The 20,067-nt window shown below is 39.0% G+C and overlaps 1 protein-coding gene across 1 annotated transcript in view; it reads left to right on the plus strand.

Annotated features, from left to right (window-relative positions):
• LOC107615433 overlaps positions 1-19,641 on the plus strand; it is a 28,789-nt gene extending 9,148 nt beyond the window's left edge. The window contains exon 3 of the mRNA XM_016317497.1: positions 19,594-19,641. Coding sequence (XP_016172983.1) covers positions 19,594-19,641 — 48 coding nt within the window. The remainder of the gene's footprint in view (positions 1-19,593) is intronic.

Consider the following 20,067-nt stretch of genomic DNA (forward strand, 5'->3'; position numbering starts at 1 on the left):
TGCCATACTGGCTCAAAATAAAATATTGACTCAGCAAGTCAATATGATTTCTCAGAGTCTGAATGGAATGCAAGCTGCATCTAACAGTACTCAAGAGGCTTCTCCTAAAGAAGAAGCTTATGATCCTGAGAACCCTGCAATAGCAGAGGTAAATTACATGGGTGAACCTTATGGAAACCCCTATAATCCATCATAGAGAAATCATCCAAATTTCTCATGGAAGGATCAAAAGCCTCAACAAGGCTTTAATAATGGTGGAAGAAACAGGTTTAGCAATAGTAAGCCTTTTCCATCATCCACTCAGCAACAGACATAGAATTCTGAGCAGAATCCAACTAGCTTAGCAAATTTAGTCTCTGATCTATCTAAGGCCACTGTGAGTTTCATGAATGAAACAAAGTCTTCCATTAGAAATTTGGAAGCACAAGTGGGCCAGCTGAGTAAAAGGATAACTGAAATCCCTCCTAGTACTCTCCCAAGCAATACAGAAGAGAATCCAAAAGAGAGAGTGCAAGGCCATTGATATTACCAAAATGGCCGAACCCAAAGAGGGAAAGGAGGACGTGAATCCCAGTGAGGAAGACCTCCTGGGACGTCCAGTGATCAATAAGGAGTTTCCCTCTGAGGAACCAAAGGAATCTGAGGCTCATCTAGAGACCATTGAGATTCCATTGAACCTCCTTATGCCCTTCATGAGCTCTGATGAGTATTCCTCTTCTGAAGAGAATGAGGATGTCACTGAAGAGCAAGCTGCCAAGTTCCTTGGTGCAATCATGAAGCTGAATGCCAAATTATTTGGCATTGAAACTTGGGAAGATGAACCTCCCTTGTTCACCAATGAACTAAGTGATCTGGATCAACTGACATTGCTTCAGAAGAGACAGGATCCCGAAAAGTTCATAATACCTTATACCATAGGCACTATGATCTTTAGGGCTCTTTGTGACCTTGGTTCAGGGATAAACCTCATGCCCCTCTCTGTAATAGAGAAACTGGGAATCTATGGGGTGCAAGCTGCTAAAATCTCATTAGAAATGGCAGACAATTCAAGAAAACAGGCATATGGACAAGTAGAGGACGTGTTAGTAAAGGTTAAAGGCCTTTACATTCATGCTGATTTCATAGTCCTGGATACTGGAAAGGAAGAGGATGAATCCATCATCCTAGGAAGACCTTTCCTGGCCACAGTAAGAGCTGTGATTGATGTGGACAGAGGAGAATTGATCCTTCAAGTAAATGAGGACAACCTTGTGTTTACAACTCAAGGATCTCTCTCTGCATCCATGGAGAGGAAGCATAAAAAGCTTCTCTCAAAGCAGAGTCAAACAAAGCCCCCACAGTCAAACTCTAAGTTTGGTGTTGGGAGGCCACAACCAAACTCTAAGTTTGGTGTCAAACCCCCATATCCAAACTCTAAGTTTGGTGTTGGGAGGTCTCAACAAAGCAATGCACAATTGTGAGGCTCCATGAGAGCCCACTGTCAAGCTATTGACATTAAAGAAGCGCTTGTTGGGAGGCAACCCAATGTTTATTTATCTAATTTTGTCTTTGTTTTTCATGTTTTCTTAGGTTCATGATCATGTGGAGTCACCAAATAAATGAAAAATTTAGAAACGGAATCAAAAACAGCAGACGAAAAATCACACCCTAGAGGAAGCACCTGTCTGGCGTTCAACGCCAGAACAGAGCATGGTTCTCGCGCTGAACGCCCAAAATGGGCAGTGTCTGGGCGCTGAACGCCCAAAATGGGCATCATCTGGGCGCTGAACGCCAGAATGGCACCCTGGAGAAGAGCTGGCGCTGAACGCCCAGAACAAGCATGGTTCTGGCGTTCAATGCCAGAAATGGCCAACAAATGGGCGCAAAATGGGCACCAACCTGGCGCTGAACGCCCAGAAGTTGTGTGCAAGGGCATTTTACATGCCTAATTTGGTGCAATGTTATAAATCCTTGAACACCTCAGGATCTGTGGACCCCACAGGATCATCTCAGGATCTGTGGACCCCACAGGATCACCTCAGGATCTGTGGACCCCACAGGATCCCCACCTACCTCACCCTCTCTCTCCATTCATGATCATCCCTTCTGTTTTCCATTCACCACTCACATCCATACATCCCACTTACCTACAAAATTCAATATCTCTTTCCTACCCAATCCCACCCATATGGCCGAATACACACATCCCCCCATCTCCTCCATATCTTCTTCTTCTTCCTCTATTCTTTCTTCTTTTGCTCGAGGGCGAGCAACATTCTAAGTTTGGTGTGGTAAAAACATAGCTTTTTGTTTTTCCATAACCATCAATGGCACCTAAGGCCAGAGAAACCTCAAGAAAGAGGAAAGGGAAGGCAATTGCTTCCACTTCTGAGCCATGGGAGATGGAAAGATTCATCTCACTAGCCCATCACTAAGAAAAAGATGGAGCAAACAAGAGAGCACATTCATTCTGAACCTCAATGGATAAAGTGAGATGCCAAAACTATTCAAGAGGCAAAAAGCTATAAGTCTCGCTCATATGATTGGAGCCATGTTTCATTGGTAGTTTGGAATTTATAGTATATTCTTTTCTTTTTATCCTATTTGATTTTCAGTTGCTTGGGGACAAGCAACAATTTAAGTTTGGTGTTGTGATGAGCGGATAATTTATACGCTTTTTGACATTGTTTTTAGTATGTTTTTAGTATCATCTAGTTACTTTTAGGGATGTTTTCATTAGTTTTTATGTTAAATTCACATTTCTAGACTTTACTATGAGTTTGTGTGTTTTTCTATGATTTCAGGTATTTTTTGACTGAAATTGAGGGACTTGAGCAAAAATCAGATTCAGAGGTTGAAGAAGGATTGCTGATGCTGTTGGATTCTGACCTCCCTGCACTCAAAGTGGATTTTCTGGAGCTACAGAACTCGAAATGGCGCGCTTCCAATTGCGTTGGAAAGTAGACATCCAGAGCGTTTCAGCAATATATAATAGTCCATACTTTGGCCAAGAATAGACGACGAAAACTGGCGTTCAACGCCAGCTCTCTGCCCAATTCTGGCGTCCAACGCCAGAAAAGGATCCAAAACCAGAGTTGAACGCCCAAACTGGCACAAATGCTGGCGTTCAACTCCAAGAAGGACCTCTACACGTGCAACACTCAAGCGCAGCCCAAGCACACACCAAGTGGGCCCCGGAAGTGGATTTATGCATTAATTACTTACTTCTGTAAACCCTAGTAGCTAGTTTATTATAAATAGGACCTTTTACTATTGTATTAGACATCTTTGAATCTTTGATCAGTTGTATGCTATCTTAGATCACGTTTGAGGGCTGGCCTCTCGGCCATGCCTGGACTATCACTTATGTATTTTCAACGGTAGAGTTTCTACACTCCATAGATTAAGGTGTGGAGCTCTGCTGTTCCTCAAGGATTAATGTAAAGTACTACTGTTTTCTATTCTATTCATCTTGTTTCGCTTCTAAGATATTCATTCGTACTTCAATCTGAATGTGATGAACGTGACAATCATCATCATTCCCTATGAACGCGTGCCTGACAACCACTTCCGTTCTACCTTCGACTGAATGAGTATCTCTTAGATCTCTAAATCAGAATCTTCGTGGTGTAAGCTAGAATGATGGCGGCATTCAAGAGAATCCGGAAAGTCTAAACCTTTTCTGTGGTATTCTGAGTAGGATTCAATGAATGAATGACTGTGACGAGCTCCAAACTCGCGATTGCTAGGCGTTAGTGACAGACGCAAAAGGATAGTAAATCCTATTCCAGCATGATCGAGAACCGACAGATGAATAGCCGTGCCGTGACAGGGTGCGTTGATCATTTTTTAGCAATTTCGCATACCATTGAAGTTCCACATAAGCTAAGGGCTTCCAAAATTGGTCTTCATATATTCCCGGATCCCAAATCTTGTTTCTACACCCATCTTCAAGTTGATCATCACAATTCCAATTAGGTGAGAAGTGATCCGAATTCTCAAATAAACACCAACGCATCTTTCTAGACCCCTTTAGTTAAGAACTATACCAATCATTGCACTTAGACTTTGAGTTTCCAACCATAAGGAACCTTGATTAGCATTTCCACCTACTAATAAATTCGCTTTTGCTCTTAACCCCACAAAGAGCTCTAAGTTGCCCATCCGTCTTAATCAAACCATATTCAAGTGGGAAAGTAAAGATTAGAGATAAGAATTTTACCCACTTGAATGTTATGTTGGATGGTGACTTAGGAAGGGACTTCTCCAATGGTCTTGTAAGTTTCATTCCCTTGTGCTCTTCTTTGAATACCTCTACCTCCTTACAACTTTCCTCAACTTCAACCCCTTTCTCTTGGTGGCTCTCTTCCAATTCAATCTCTTCTTCATTGCTCACCAAGGGCATGGGAGGTTGTGCATCTTCTTCTTTGATCTCAATTTCAAGCACAATGGGAGAGAATTCAATTGTAGATAAGAAATTCTCAATGATTGAATCCATATCTTGATCAACTTCTTCCAATCTTTCATCATTCGTACTATGCCTTGGAGGTTGCGCATTATCCTCCTCAACACCAAATTCAAGCTCATTGGAAGAAGGTTCAACAACTTCCACAAGATCATCGACAATATCACTTGGAGTGGAAGTGTTCTCAAGCTTGAAATCCACCTCTTGTTCAACTTCCTCTAGCTCTTCAACCACTTCTTCTTCATTAACAATCTCCTCACTCTCCACTTGTTGCAAGACATACCCAATCTCCTTGTCCTCATGTTGAGATTCTAAAATCTCCTTCATGATCCTTTCTTTGGTTGATTCTTCACATTCATCCGTTGAGGTGCTTTGCTTGTTGCATGAGTCCCGTGAGTCCAAGGCAGCTTTAATTTTGGCAAGGTTATCCTCGATAGCTTCATAATTCTTTTGGACTTTCTCTTGCTCCTTTTGATGGATTATTGCTTGAAGTCGATCCATTGCTTCTTTGAGATGATCCATTGGCTCTTGGATGGATGGATATGGCTGTTCTTCAATGGAGAGTTGTGGTGGAAAGGGAAATTCATTTTGTGGTTGAAAGTTATCATGTATGGGAGGTGATTCATCTTGGTGATAATATGGAGGTGGTGGTTCTTGAGGGTATTGGTGGTAGAATTGGGGTGGTTCTTCATATGGTTCATATGGTTCACAAGGTGGTTGGTAGGGTGGATATGGGTTGGGGTCATATGGAGGTGTTTGGTGAAAAGGGGCTTGTGAGTAAGGTGATGCAAAATTATGTTGAGGAGGTGGTTCATAGGCATATGGTGGTGGTTGTTGACAATCATAATAAGGGTCACCACATCCATTAGATTGATATGCATTAGGATGAGAATTATACCCATAAGAAACCGGAGGGGGTTGTTGCCAAGAAGGGTGATCAATCCTTTGAGGCTCCTCCCACCTTTGATTGTTCCATCCTTGATGCATATTGTCATTGTAGCTTCCATTTCCTACAACATAATTTGAACCAAACTCATAGCCAAAGTGGTGAGAATTCATAATAGCAAGAGAAAATAAAAACAAAACTAGTAAGAACTAATAAAAACTAACTCCTAAAACAAGAAAAACTAGCAAAGAAGCATATTAACATATATACAATAGCCAATAATATAACACCATTGCAACTCCCCGGCAACGGCGCCATTTTGATTTAAGAAGATTTGTCGTGTCGGTATAGAATTTCACACAAAATGAATTTTCGTTGCAAGTATAGTTCTACACCAACAAATAATCCTCCCAATCAAAAATTTGGTTGTCACAAGTAACAAACCCCAAATAAGAATTAACCGAAGTATTTAGACTCCGGGTCATCTCACAAGGAATTGCAATGAAGTGCGCAATTATTGGCTATAAAGGGGTAAGGGGTTTTGATTTTTGTGTTTTGGCAAGAAAATAAATGGCAAGAAAAGTAAATGAACAATAAACTAACAAAATAAATGGAAAAGAACTCTTGTCTAGACATAGGTAATTGAGATCACCATCCTTGTCTATATACCAAATATTGATAATTATGGGAGGCCAACCTATTAAGTTTACTTCCAAAAGCTTTAAGTACGTAATATCTACTCCTAAGCTTGAAGTACGTCAAATAGGCTTGATCACATCAACCCATAAGTCTCAACCTACCTACTAATTAGATTAGTAGTGGGTTGGTGTCAATGAGTATCAAATTGATCACCAAGGGTTCTCAAATCACCAAATCATTGAGACCCAATGACTCAAGGTCACTCAATTCCCTTAGCCTAGGCCAAGAGTAAAGAAAACTACTCAAAAACTAGAAGAAACATTTTATCAAACACTTAGTATGCAAGGAAAGTAAACATAACAAAATGCAAGAATTAAAGGAAACCCATAACTATCAATAGCAAGAAATCAATAATAGTAAGCAAGATCAACATAAAAGAACATGGAAACATAAAATTGCATTAAAGAAAATTAAGATCCAACAATTGTTCATAAACATAAAAATGGAAAAATAAAGTAAATGACAAGTAAAACTAGAAGAATAGAGATGTAATAACAAGAAATTAAAAGGAAGAAAAAAATCAAAACAAGAATTATAACTTGGATCCAAGAAGAATTAACTAAAACTACCCTAAAATCTAGAGAGAGGAGAGAGCCTCTCTCCCTTGAATTCTAACCCTAAAACATGATGAAAACTAAACTATGACTACTTGGTTCATTCCCCCTTCAATCCTTGGGTTCAATAGCATCAGAAATGAGTTGGATTGGGCCCAAAGTGAGCTACAAATTGCTGGCCACGATTTCACTTTTAATGGGCCATGTGCAGCATCGGTGCGCACGCGTACATGACGCGTGCGTGCCCTTGAACGCGAAGCAACATATGGCAAATTTTTTTATCATTTTGAAGCCCCGGATGTTAGCTTTCCAACGCAGCTGGAACTGCCTCATTTGGACATCTGTAGCTCAAGTTATGGTCGATTGAGTGCGAAGAGGTCAGGCTTGATAGCTTTACGCTTCCTTCATTTCTTCATGAGTTCTCCCACTTTGCATGCTTTTCTCCTCACTTCTTCCATCCAATACTTGACTTATGAACCTGAAATCTCTTAACAAACATATCAAGGCATCAAATGGAATTAAAGTGAATTAAATTTAGCTATTTTAAGGCTTAAAAAGCATGTTTTCACATTTAAGCACAAATCAAGGGAGAATTACAAAACCATGCTATTTCATTGAATAAATGTGAGAAAAGTTGATAAAATTCCCCAAAATAAGCACAAGATAAACCACAAAATTGGGGTTTATCAATCCCATAGGGATTTATGGATTGAGCAACTTTAGTATGGTGATGAATTTAGTTAAGCGAATATTTGATGATTTGAGTGAGACTTTGAATAACAGAAAGTGAATTGCAGAAAGTTAAAGTGCAGAAAGTAAATTGGCAAAAAAGTAAAGTGCAGAAGAGGTAAATTGCAGAAATTTAAAGTGCAAGAAATTAAAAGAGCTGAAACTTAAATTGCAAGAAAAGTAAATAACTGAAACTTTAAGTGCAAGTAATGTAAATTGTTGAATCTAAACTACTGGGAGACTTAAATTGCATGAATAGTAAAGGGATTTGGGTATTGGGATTCAAATTGAACTAGAAAATAGAAGTGCAGTGGATTAAAGAAGTATGAGATGAAGAGAAATTGCAGAAGAACCAAAACAGAAATGAAAAGTTGCAGAAGAATCAAAACAGCAAGAAAGCTCAGCTCAATTATGGAATCTTGAAAGAGAAATTGACAATTGCAGAAGAGTAACAAGAACAGAAAGTAGATCTAGATCTCAATTACTCTCTTGACCAAACAGAAAAGAAGAAATTGCAGAAGAAGTAAAATGAAAATAGAAAAGAAGATTGAGATCCAATTTTGCAATTCATAGAACTATAAAAAGGAAAAGTAAAAGATAATTCTCAGATGAAGAGTTTCGGTGGAGTTCTTCAGTCTGAATTCAAAACCCCAAAACAAAAAATAGAAGTTGCAGAAAAAAAGACAAATGAACACAGAAAGAAAACTTAGATCTAATCCCAATTCCCCAAATTCTAAAAATTCTAGAAAGGAAAAATAAAATGAGCTCCAAAGTTTTTTTCTCAAATCAAACTTGCTCCTTGAACGATTAGATTTCTGTCAGTAAAGAATTTTTATAAAAATAATCGCGTTGTAAGTATAGTTTTTAAACCAACAGAGAATCCTTTCGTACAAAAGTTTGGTTGTCACAAGTAACAAAACCCAATAAAATTTATAACCGAAGTATTTAAACCTCGGGTAGTCTCTCAAGGAATTACAGGGAAGTATGATTTATTATTGGTTATGACATTGTATATTTTTGAGTTTTTTAAATAGAGAACAAATAATTTAAATGGCAGGAAAAAATAAATTAACAATTATAAAGAAAACTCTTGGCGAGGTATAAGAATTGGAAATTCCATCCTAGTTATCCTTATCAGGTGTGATGAGAATTGTTATTGCTTCCACTTAGTTAATCCTTACTAAACAAAGGAAAGTCAAGTGGACCAATTAACTTGATTCCTCAAGTCCTAGTCAACTCTTGTGGAAAGACTAGCTTTAGAGGGATCCAAATCAATCAGCAATTTCCAACTTTCAATCAATTGCTGAGTTTGACAACTCAAGTGTCACCAATTACTTAACCAAAACCAAAAGGAGAAAAATCTAAATTAAATTGAAAGCATCAAAAATAGAATAAAACAATCATAAATCTGAAATACCTCAAATTATATTAAATAGAATATTCAAATCTAACATGGAAAGATTCATAAGCCAATTTGGCAACATAAGTAATTAACAAATAAAAGCATTAGAGTAACTAAAAGTAGAAGAGAATATAAAGTTAAAAGAATATTGAACCTGGAATGAAGTAATAACCATAAAGCAAAAGAAATCCTAATTCTAAAACCTAAGAGAGAAGAGAGAACCTCTCTCTCTAAAAACTACATCTAAAACCTAATAATTGTCAATTATGAATGTTGTCCCTGTTGTCCCTTTTGATTCCCCTATTCTCTGGCTTTTATTCTGTGTTTCTGGGCTTGGATTTGGGGCGAAAAAGAGTCCAGAAATCACTGGGGTCGACTTCTGCAATTTTCTGCACGTGGCGTCCATCACACGTGCGCGTGGGTCACGCGCTCGCGTCATTTGGAATTTTTCCTTGTCACGCGTGCGCGTCAGTCACGCGTACGTGTCAGTTGTATTCTGCTCTAGGCACGCGTCCGCGTCATCCACGCGTTCGCGTCAAGTCATTTCGCGCTAGACACGCGTCCGCGTCGTCCACGCGTGCGCGCCGCTGTCTTTTTCTTCAAAACTCCATTTTAGTTCTTTCCTTCCATTTTTGTATATTTTTTTCTGTCCTCTAAGCCATTCCTGCCCTATGAATCCTGAAAATACTTAACACACATATCACGGCATCGAATGGTAATAAAGGATAATTAAAATAATTATTTTTAAGGCATAGGAAACATGTTTTCACATATATCATAAAATAAGGAAGGAATAGTAAAACCATGCAATTTATATGAATAAGTGGGTGAAGAATTGATAAAAACACTTAATTGAGCACAAGATGAATCATAAAATAGGGGTTTATCAACCTCCTCACACTTAAACATTAGCATGTCCTCATGCTAAATCCAAGAGAAAAGAATGAGGTAGAATGGTGGAATCATATGCAATGCAATCTATTTTAAATGCAAGCTACCTAAATGAATCATGCAATTCTAATTATCATCCACTTATATATATAAAGTTTAGATGTGGTTAAATTGATTCATATTTTCAAGGAATCATATATGTACAACTAAGGCCAGACCATATTAAAACACATTCACAATTGAGTTGAGTTAAAAGAATTTACAAACTTGCAAGACAATTAATAATTAAACATGGATATATGGAAATGAGCTATTGAACCCTCACTGGATTTGTGTTTACTCTCTAATCACTTAGTGTTTGGGGTTAATCACTCTATTCTTTTCTAGTCATGCTTTCTAAAACCTTGTTCTTCATCTAACCAATCAACAAATATATAATGTATACATGCAAACATCATGAGGTCTTTTCAAGGTTGTAATGGGGCCAAGGTAAAGGTGAGGGTATATATATGGCTAAGTGAGCTATAAATTAAATCCTTGATTAGTCTAAGATCTCACCTAACATATGCGTACTCTATACATTTTTAAAATTTGCCTAGCTTCCCATAATTTTCCCACTTTCTTATCACGTACTCATGTACCAATTTTATTTTTGATTTTTATCCCATGTGCATTGATTTTTCTATTAAACTTAATAGTGGGGTGATGTTTTCCCCTTATTTATTTATTTAATTAAAAGGTTTTTTTTAACATAAACACAACATATATCAATGCACATGGTATTTTAATTTAATTTGGGTTCACATGAGCATGCTCCCAAATTTCTGATTATTTTATTAATTTAATCCTTTCCTATCAACCTATGTTCCCATGTTTTCCCACACTCAGTGGTTACACAATCTCTATCTTAAGCTAACCAAGGATTCAACTTGGGATTTATAATTTGTTTTTCTGCTTAAGGCTAGTAGTGTGGTTATAGAATAGAATAAATAGGGATAAAAAGGCTCAAGGAGGCTAACAAGGGTGATGTAAAAGGAAGGCTTATTTGGGATAAGTGAGCAAAATAAGCAATGGCCTCAATCATATGCAAGTATGTAAATACATTCTATATTGGACATATAGACTGAAACAAAGTAAAGATTGGAAGCATAGAAAAGAAGGGCGAAACACACAGGAATGAAATTTATGGTTAAATATAACCATACAATTAAGCTCAAAAACTCACGGGCTATGTGTTCTTTGGCTCAAAAACCATATATCACTTATGTATATCATGCAAGTAGAAATTAAGAGTTTCCATTCAACTCAATGTGAATCTTTGAATGGATTTTATAAAAATAAGTATTTTCTTTGAAAAATGTTGTCAATTAACCAACATTTATTGCTATATATATACAGTGCGTGGATTGTTGTGATTCTGAAAAACTAAAATTTCTATTTTACTCTTTTTATTCTTAATTAAACCAAATTATCATATGCTAAAAGGGTAAACTAAACTAATTAATCCATATATCCTATATCACAACTAATAAGCTAAAAGTGCAAATTAAACTAAACGTCTAAGATATATACAAACCAAAGTGCAAAATGCAGAAATAAATTAGAGATACAGCAAAAGAAAAATTGTGCAAATACTGAAAGACAAATAAGATAGGATAAAATAAAAATAAAATAAAAATACATAAAATAAACAAAATAGGATAAAAAGAGTCTGAAAGTAGTTCTCCAAAAATAAAGTTTGCTAGAGATGGCGACCTCCCCACACTTAAATAATAGCATCGTCCTCGATGCTCTATCAAGTTGGGTGTGAAGAAGTGGCATCTCCGGAAGGATGTGCTGCTGGTGTCTCTGTGGTGGCTTGATGGTCTACAGTCTGTATGAGTTTCGGAGGATCTGCCTGCTAAAGCGGAGGCTTTGTCTATAGAGGGACCTCTGGATCTGCTGGCTGTATCTGATGGGGCTCCTCATGACGTGGCACAGCCTGCTCAGGTCCTGCCTGCTCAGCCTCTGCACGTGCCTCCTCCTCATGATCATCTGCCTCCACCTCAGATGGCTCAGAAGGGGTGTTAGGCTCAGAGGGGGTGTCATGGTAGCCAGATCGGATCATCAACTTTAAATGCTCATATCACCGCTGGTTGTGGCGCTCCATCTGATCCAACCTGTCAAATAGGCGATGCACGAGGTGGTAGATAGGCTCTGAAGCAGGTGGAGGTGCTGTGGTGGTGGCTGATGTGGCAGATGCTGAAGGGGCAGCAGAAGATGTGGCTGACTCAGCAGAGGCAGTGAGAAAGGGAGGTCTGTAGCCCAAAGCCTGAAACTTCCTACTGTGTGGGATAATCTTCTTGCATTCAGCGGCAGGTGGTTTCTCATCAGCAATCTCCCAGGTCACCTCAGCTTGGCGTCCCATCTGAGTAATCAAATATGGAAGGGGCAGAGTACCTCGGACATGGACCCTAGACATATGATACCGGATGAATCTGGGAAGGTACAGGTCCTTGCCCTCCATCACACACCAAATGAGGGTAATCATGGCAGCTGGCACCTCAGTCTCATGAGTGCTTGGCATCACATAGTTACTCAGAATCTGTTGCCAAAGCCGAGCCTCATCATTCAAATAGATAAGCTTGATTCCTTTTGGGGCCACTGTGGACTTGCCCATGACCCATGGGACAGTAGGATCAAGAGCTTTGGTCCGCTTCACTGCGTCCCAGTCAAATCTCATAAATCTCATATCCTCTTCAGCCTGCTGATAACCATCCGGTTTATCTGATTTAGGTAGGAGCTGGAGGATATCTTCAATTGCTTCCTCAGTAACCAGAATCTGCTTCCCCCCGAGTTGCATTGCATCCAGGGTCATTTTGAAGTAGTTACAGTGGAATTCTCTGACCCAGAATGAATTGACCTCAGTCAAGTTCCTCTCCAGAAAGAATCAGCCTCTCTGTTTAATTTGTTCTGAGGTGTATGGTTGTAGTTCTTCTGGAATTTTGAGGGTCTTTTCCAGGTATAAATTTCTTAAAGTCTGAAAGACCAGATACTTGAGTTCACAATATCTGTTGGCAAACTTGACTGGGTCTATGGCAGGCAGAAGCTGATCAGCCTTTTCCTGCGGGGTAAAATTCTCTTCCCGCCAGGAATCATCATTGAGGATATCTAAGATGGTGGTAGAGGATTCGCCTCTTTTCCTTTTGCCTGTGGTTGCCTTGCCCTTTCCTTTGCTTTTGGGTTCAGACATCCTGAAAATCAGAAGTTCCAAGATACAGTTTAAGAAACTAAAGCAAGAAAATAGGTAAGCAGATAGGATTTAAACGATGTAAGCACAGAGGGGCAAAAGAGGAATAAAAGAGAAATATAAGCTTGGAGTGAGTTAAATAGATGTAAAATGTTGGATTGTATGCAAGTTAAAAGTTGGAGAATAAAAATTACAATCCAGAATCTATGATATGCTGAATTTTTGTTAATTAGGAACAACAGTATTCATGCCTTGAAATGGTTTGAAAGTTGTTAGGTAAAAACCGAAAGAGAAATTAGAAAGTTAAAGTAGTTCGGAGTTAAAAAGTAAGGTTAAAGTAAGTGGCATGGTGTTGTGGTTCTTAATTAATAAAAAATTTCACAAACGTGAATAACAAGTAACTCACATTCAAGTAGAGATTGTAGTTTATTGATGACAAATTATATAAATAAAAGAGTTGCAAAATGAAATCGAAATCATCAATAATGCGATTTAATTAATAAGGGAATCGGAAAGAATAAGAAAGCTAGCCCATTCATCCATGAATTGGCTTGGTTGAGACCAATTAGAGAAAAACTTGAATGTACCAAAACCAATTTATGAATGGTAGTTTAGTGAAACAATTTGGAAAAAATCGGGCAGCATTCCGGCTAAAAATTGGATGTTCCTGGGTAATAAACAGCAACGAAAATCAGTTCATATGACATTAAGGCAGTGCAGAAAAGAGTAACAATTATCAAGTCTCATGAATTCAGAATAAACAGACTTAAGCTTCAGAAAGAATTGCAATTGAAATCAAGACAACAATAAACAGTAATGAATTGCGAAATAAATAAAGCAAGCAACAAGAACGGCGCAATTATCAGGCCTAAATCTACTAACCACATCCTAGCTACCTAACCACCTAAAATCCACTACGATCATGCATCTCTAACTATCCTAATTTGAATAAAATTCGAAAAAAATATGCAACTAACTAACTAACTGAAAAAGAAATCGTTGTTCGGAAGAACCTGATGGGCAGAGGAACAGAAATTGGACTCAGAGAGATGATGGTGGGTCGGGTGGTTGAAATGGCGGCACTGGGGGTTTTGCGGTGGTGGAAGGGCTGCGCGGCGACGGTCCTTGGCGACGGTAGGGGTTGACAGAGGGAGAGGGGAGAAGAGAAGAAGGGGGCAAGGAGGGTGAGGGTTGTGGGGGTCATGGTCACCGGCGGTTCTGGGTGAGGCAGCGAGGTGGTGGTTCGGTGATGGGGGGAGGGCAGTGGAGGGAGAAGAAGAAGGAGGGGAGAAGAAGAGAAGGGATGAGGGGGAAATGGTGACGCGGGGGGGAGGGGGGAGGCTAGGGTTTCGCGTGGATTGGGTTAAGTGAATTCAAATCCACGCGGATGCGTGGGTCACGCGATAGCGTGGTTGAGGCGGAACTGCAATGATGCGGACGCGTCATTGACGTGATCGCGCGAATGAGGGATGATGAAAGTGACGCGTACGCGTGGGGCACGCGTACGCGTCACTCAGAATTGTGCTAAACGCACAATTCCAGCGTCGTTTTGGCGCAACTCTCTGCTTCAATTGAGGGGGCAATAATTTCCATGCGACGCGTACGCATCGCCCACGCTTTCGCGTGGTGTGTGTGAAGTGAAAGTGACGCGAGCGCGTGGCCTAAATTGTGCGTAACGCATAATAGCCGCACGATTCCAGGCCAACTTTCTGGGCGTTGGATGTTGATGCCGATTTGCAATCGACGCCCACACGTGGCCCATGCGCACGCTTGGGGTGCACCATTTTTTTTATATATGTAGTATGCAGAATGAAATGCTGATGCGGATGTTATGAATAAATCCAGGTACAATAAAAATAAAATAAAATAAAATGAAAAACAAACAAAATGAAATAAAGTTAAAACTGAAAAGGGAACGATCATACCATGGTGGGTTGTCTCCCACCTAGCACTTTTGGTTAAAGTCCTTATGTTGGACATTTGATGAACTTCCTTCTATGGTGGCTGGTGCTTAAACTCATCGAAAAATCTCCACCAACGTTTGCAATTCCAGTAGCCTCTGGGGTCCCATACTAGGTAAGTAAAGCCTTTGAGCAAGTTAAAGCAGGTTTTCAGACTCCAGGAGTATTGACTATCAAGATAAATTCCAAGATCCCAAACCTTACTTCTGTACCCATCCTTGTCTTGATCTACATTTTTCCAGCCGGGTAGTACGGAATATGAACTCTCACTAAGATGACCAAACATCTTCTGAGACCCATTCAATCGAACTCGAAACCAATCCTTGTACCTCAAATTGAAGCATGGAGCTTTATTGAATCTGGCATACCAGCTCTGAGTGCCAGCCACTTCCCTCTTACTCTTAAAGCCGCAAAGAGCTCTAAGCTGGCCATCTGTTTCAAGCAAACCATATTCAAGTGGAAAAGTAAAGATAAAGGCTAAGGATTTTACCCACTTGAAGTTTGTATTGGGTGGTAATGGCCTTGGGATACGTGTTTCCAGTGGTTTTTCAAGCTCTACTCCCTTGTATTCTTCTGTGAATTCCTCCACTTCTTTGCAAACTACTTCAACTGCAACCACGTCTTGATCAAAGTCTTCGATATCTTCTTCATCACTCAAGTCATAAATTGGGGGTTGAGAAAAGTCTACCTCCGCATCATCCTCGTATTTACTTGGGGAAGATTCTTCAATCTCAAGGAATTTACTTGCGGATGCAAGTTCATTACTAGGAGAGCTTAATTCATGATGATCATTACCAAGGAAACTTGCTTCTTGAGTTGTTCCGTCCAATTCTTCATAAGATATATGCTTCTGGGGTTGTGCACTATCCTCCTTAGCATTAATTGAAAACTACTCGGCGGAATTTTCCATAATTCTTGATTCCCATAGAGGTTCAGCATCTCCTAAGTCTTCAACCAATTCTTCTTCTTTGATAATTACAGCTTCCTCCACTTGTTCCAGTATAAAGTCATGCTCCATACTATCCACTGGAGTTTCGAGTATCTCCTTCATGCTACGTTCTTCATTAGATTGTCCACATGAAGCCATGGGGGTTCCTTGAGTGTCCGAACGTCGGGAAGCTAATCGATTGATCGCTTAATCCAATTGGTGAAGGGTTGCATGAAATTTATTCACTATTTTCTTGACACGTTCCTGTGATTCTCGGGTTGATGGATATGGACATGGTGCATATGGAAGTGGTGGTTCTTGGGGGTAATTGGATTGGAATTGGGGTGGGTAAGGGTTAGGGTCATATGGAGGTGAATGGTTGTGGGTGGCTTGTGAGTGTGGTGGTTCATAGCTATGTTGAGGAGGTAGTTCATAGGTATATGATGGGGCTTGTTGGTAACTATAAGGGGGTCCACCATATCTATTATCTTGGTACGCACCTCGGAATGGCTTTTGACCATAGTAATTTGGTGGGTGTTGGTTGTCACGAAGGGGTCCACCATATCTAATGTCTGGGCATGCATTGTAGCATGGTCGTTGTCTATGGTATCTTGGAAGATGTTGTTGCCAAAAGGGTTGATCAGATCCTCGTGGCTCCTTCCAACTTTGATTGTTCCGACCTTGATGCATGTTCCTGTTATAACTTCCATTCCTTCCAACAATATTAGAACCAAACTCAAAGCGACTGGGGTGAGAACTCATAGTAACTAAAAAAAATTAAAAACAAAAATAAAAACAAATAAACAAGCAGAATAAAATATTTACAATAACCAATAATGAGGCACACAGTTGCCATTCCTCGGCAACGGTGCCATTTTGAACGATTAGATTTTTGTCAGTAAAGAATTTTTATAAAAATAATCGCGTTGTAAGTATAGTTTCTAAACCAACAGAGATTCCTTTCGTACAAAAGTTTGGTTGTCACAAGTAACAAAACCTAATAAAATTTATAACCGAAGTATTTAAACCTCGGGTCGTCTCTCAAGGAATTACAGGGAAGTATGATTTATTATTGGTTATGAAATTGTATATTTTTGGGTTTTTTAAATAGAGAACAAATAATTTAAATGGCAGGAAAAAATAAATTAACAATTATAAAGAAAACTCTTGGCGAGGTATAAGAACTGGAAATCCCATCCTAGTTATCCTTATCAGGTGTGATGAGAATTGTTATTGCTCCCACTTAGTTAGCCCTTACTAAATAAAGGAAAGTCAAGTGGACCAATTAACTTGATTCTTCAAGTCCTAGTCAATTCCTGTGGAAAGACTAGTTTTAGAGGGATCCAAATCAATCAGCAATTTCCAACTTTCAATCAACTGCTGAGTTTGACAACTCAAGTGTCACCAATTACTTAACCAAAACCAAAAGGAGAAAAATCTAAATTAAATTGAAAGCATTATAAATAGAATAAAACAATCATAAATCTGAAATATCTCAAATTATGTTAAATAAAATATTCAAATCTAACATGGAAAGATTCATAAGCCGATTTGGCAACATAAGTAATTAACAAATAAAAGCATTAGAGTAACTAAGAATAGAAGAGAATATAAAATTAAAAGAATATTGAACCTGGAATGAAGTAATAACTATAAAGCAAAAGAAATCCTAACTCTAAAACCTAAGAGAGAGGAGAGAACCTCTCTCTCTAAAAACTACATCTAAAACCTAATAATTGTCAATTATGAATGTTGTCTCTGTTGTCCCTTTTGATTCCCCCTTTCTCTGGCTTCTATTTTTTGTTTCTGGGCTTGAATTTGGGCCAAAAAAGAGTCTAGAAATCGTTGGGGGCGACTTCTGCAATTTCTGCATGTGGCGTCCGTCACGCGTGCGCGTGGGTCACGCGCTCGCGTCATTTGGAGTTTTTCCTTGTCACGCGTGCGTGTCAGTCACGCATACGCGTCAGTTGTGTTCTGCTCTAGGCACGCGTCCGCGTCATCCACACGTTCGCGTCACTTCCATTTCGCGCTAGACACGTGTCCGCGTCGTCCACGCGTGCGCGTCGCTGTCTTTTTCTTCAAAACTCAATTTTTGTGCTTTCCTTCCATTTTTTTATGTTTCCTTTCTGTCCTCTAAGCCATTCATGCCCTATGATGCCTGGAAATACTTAACACACAGATCACGGCATCGAATGGTAATAAAGGATAATTAAAATAATTATTTTTAAGGCATAGGAAACATGTTTTCACATATATCATAAAATAAGGAAGGAATAGTAAAACCATGCAATTCATATGAATAAGTGGGTGCAGAATTGATAAAAAGAATCATAAAATAGGGGTTTATCACTCCTATTTATACACTTTCTATTTCCATCATTAAGAAATTACAATGGGCTTTTGGGTTGGCCTTGAATGAAAGTGGGTTTGAGGTGCTTGGTGGCTTGGGTCAGGGTGCTTAGTTGCTCCCTCCAGTGGAACGCTCAGTTCACTAAATGAGCATTGCGCTCACTCTCCTTTGGTGCGCCAATTGGTTCGCTTGTTGCCCACTACTAGCGCTCCCTTATTGAGCGCTGCGCTAGCTATTTGAGCGCTACCCTTTGCTGAGCGCTGCCTTCATTGAGCGCTACGCTCACTTGTTTGAGCGCTGCATTAGTGAGCGCTACGCTCTAATTTTGAGCACCACGCTCACTTTGAAAGTGAACGCTAACCTTGTTTGCTATTGAGCGTGGCGCTTCCCTTTTGAATGCAACGCTTCCCTGATTGCTTCCCCTTTCTCTTCATTTCTTCACCTACAAGCAATCAAAGTCTCACCAAAATTATAAGATCTTTGCATCATTCATAAAATCAATTAATTTTATCATAAACCTTATGATTTTGTGTAAAATAAATGATGATTGATTGATCCAAGATAATCATGAAAATCCACTCCAATTACTTACTTATTGTGCAAGAAAGTGCATAAAACATAATAAAACAAGTGAAAAATGCTTGTAAAACTAGCATAAGATGACTTGTCATCACAACACCAAACTTAAATCTTGCTTGTTCCCAAGAAAGCACTAAACAAGAGAAGAAATTAAACAAAACAGAGAAGTATATATGTCCTTATTTAGCAGGTAATAGAATTCGGGCTATCGGGTTTTATGCAGACAAGATGCGGCTCAATTATTCTTAGCTGACAGATATGAAATGTCTCTTTGAGGATTCACTAGAGTGCTGCTATAATACCTTGTTCTTTTATTGATCCCTGTTAGCTTTTTCCTTCTTTCTTTTTCTTAGAAACTTATTTCTTGCTGATAGCTCAGTGTCAAGTGTTGCAGCAGCCTTTTGGCTCAATTTTTCTCAACACCTCTTCACTATAGACACTTAGCTCACAATTCTTCTTAGGAACATTGATGCCCAGCACCTCTTTGGGTCACTAAATGCTTTGTAACGTGGTTGCTCTTGATAGTAGAATTTCGGTTGGTAATCCGGGATTAGTTAATCCAAGTTACCAAGTTTTAAAAGACTCCTTAGAACCTAATTGTCCAAGCATATCCTAGTACAAGAAATACCACAGGCATATGTCCTAAGGTCCAAGCTATTGGTGTCTAGCCTTATTATTTGTTTCTTTCATTCTTATTGCCACTCCTTGGCTTTTCTTTTCTTTTTCTTTCTTACTTTTCTTTATTTTCCAAGGATCTTCATTAATTGGAGGTTTTATAACAGCTACTTAGTTCATACTACAAAAGACATTCTATTCTGCAGCTTTTTTTTTTTGAGCTTATCATCTAATCAAGCAATTACCACCACTGAATTTCATTCTAATTCCTACCACATTGGACAATTACTTTCTATTTCAAACATTTTCTCTTATTGATGCATAAGGGAAACAAGACAGAATTTAATGCAGATGAAGATGATAAACAAGCATAATGCAGATCCTTATAAGAAATCTACTCAAGATATGAAAGTGCATTATATAAAATATTTGGAGGCATATCATATTTCAGATATGCTTCATCCTTATTTAATTAAAACTATAAAAGGGACTCCACCACCTCTAGTTGTTGTGCTCTTTTCCTCTGCTGGATTCTCCTTTCTTCTTTGACTCCTGCTTCTGCTTCTTGTTTGTTTCTTGGGGTTCCTCAACAGGGCATCTACGATCCCAAATGTGGTCTACCTGATCCCAGAGCCTAGCATCCTTCAATCCTTTTTGCATGTGTGCTGAATTTTTCTTGGCTTTTGCTCTCTGATGGTTTACCAATTCTTGGCATTGAACATATGGCTTGATATCTTGGTTCAATATTGGCATGCCACTGACTACATAGTCTAACTCTGCTTGAGTTTCTATATCATACT

This window comes from Arachis ipaensis, chromosome B09 (assembly GCF_000816755.2).
Source record: "Arachis ipaensis cultivar K30076 chromosome B09, Araip1.1, whole genome shotgun sequence".
NCBI classification, from domain to species: Eukaryota; Viridiplantae; Streptophyta; class Magnoliopsida; order Fabales; family Fabaceae; genus Arachis; species Arachis ipaensis.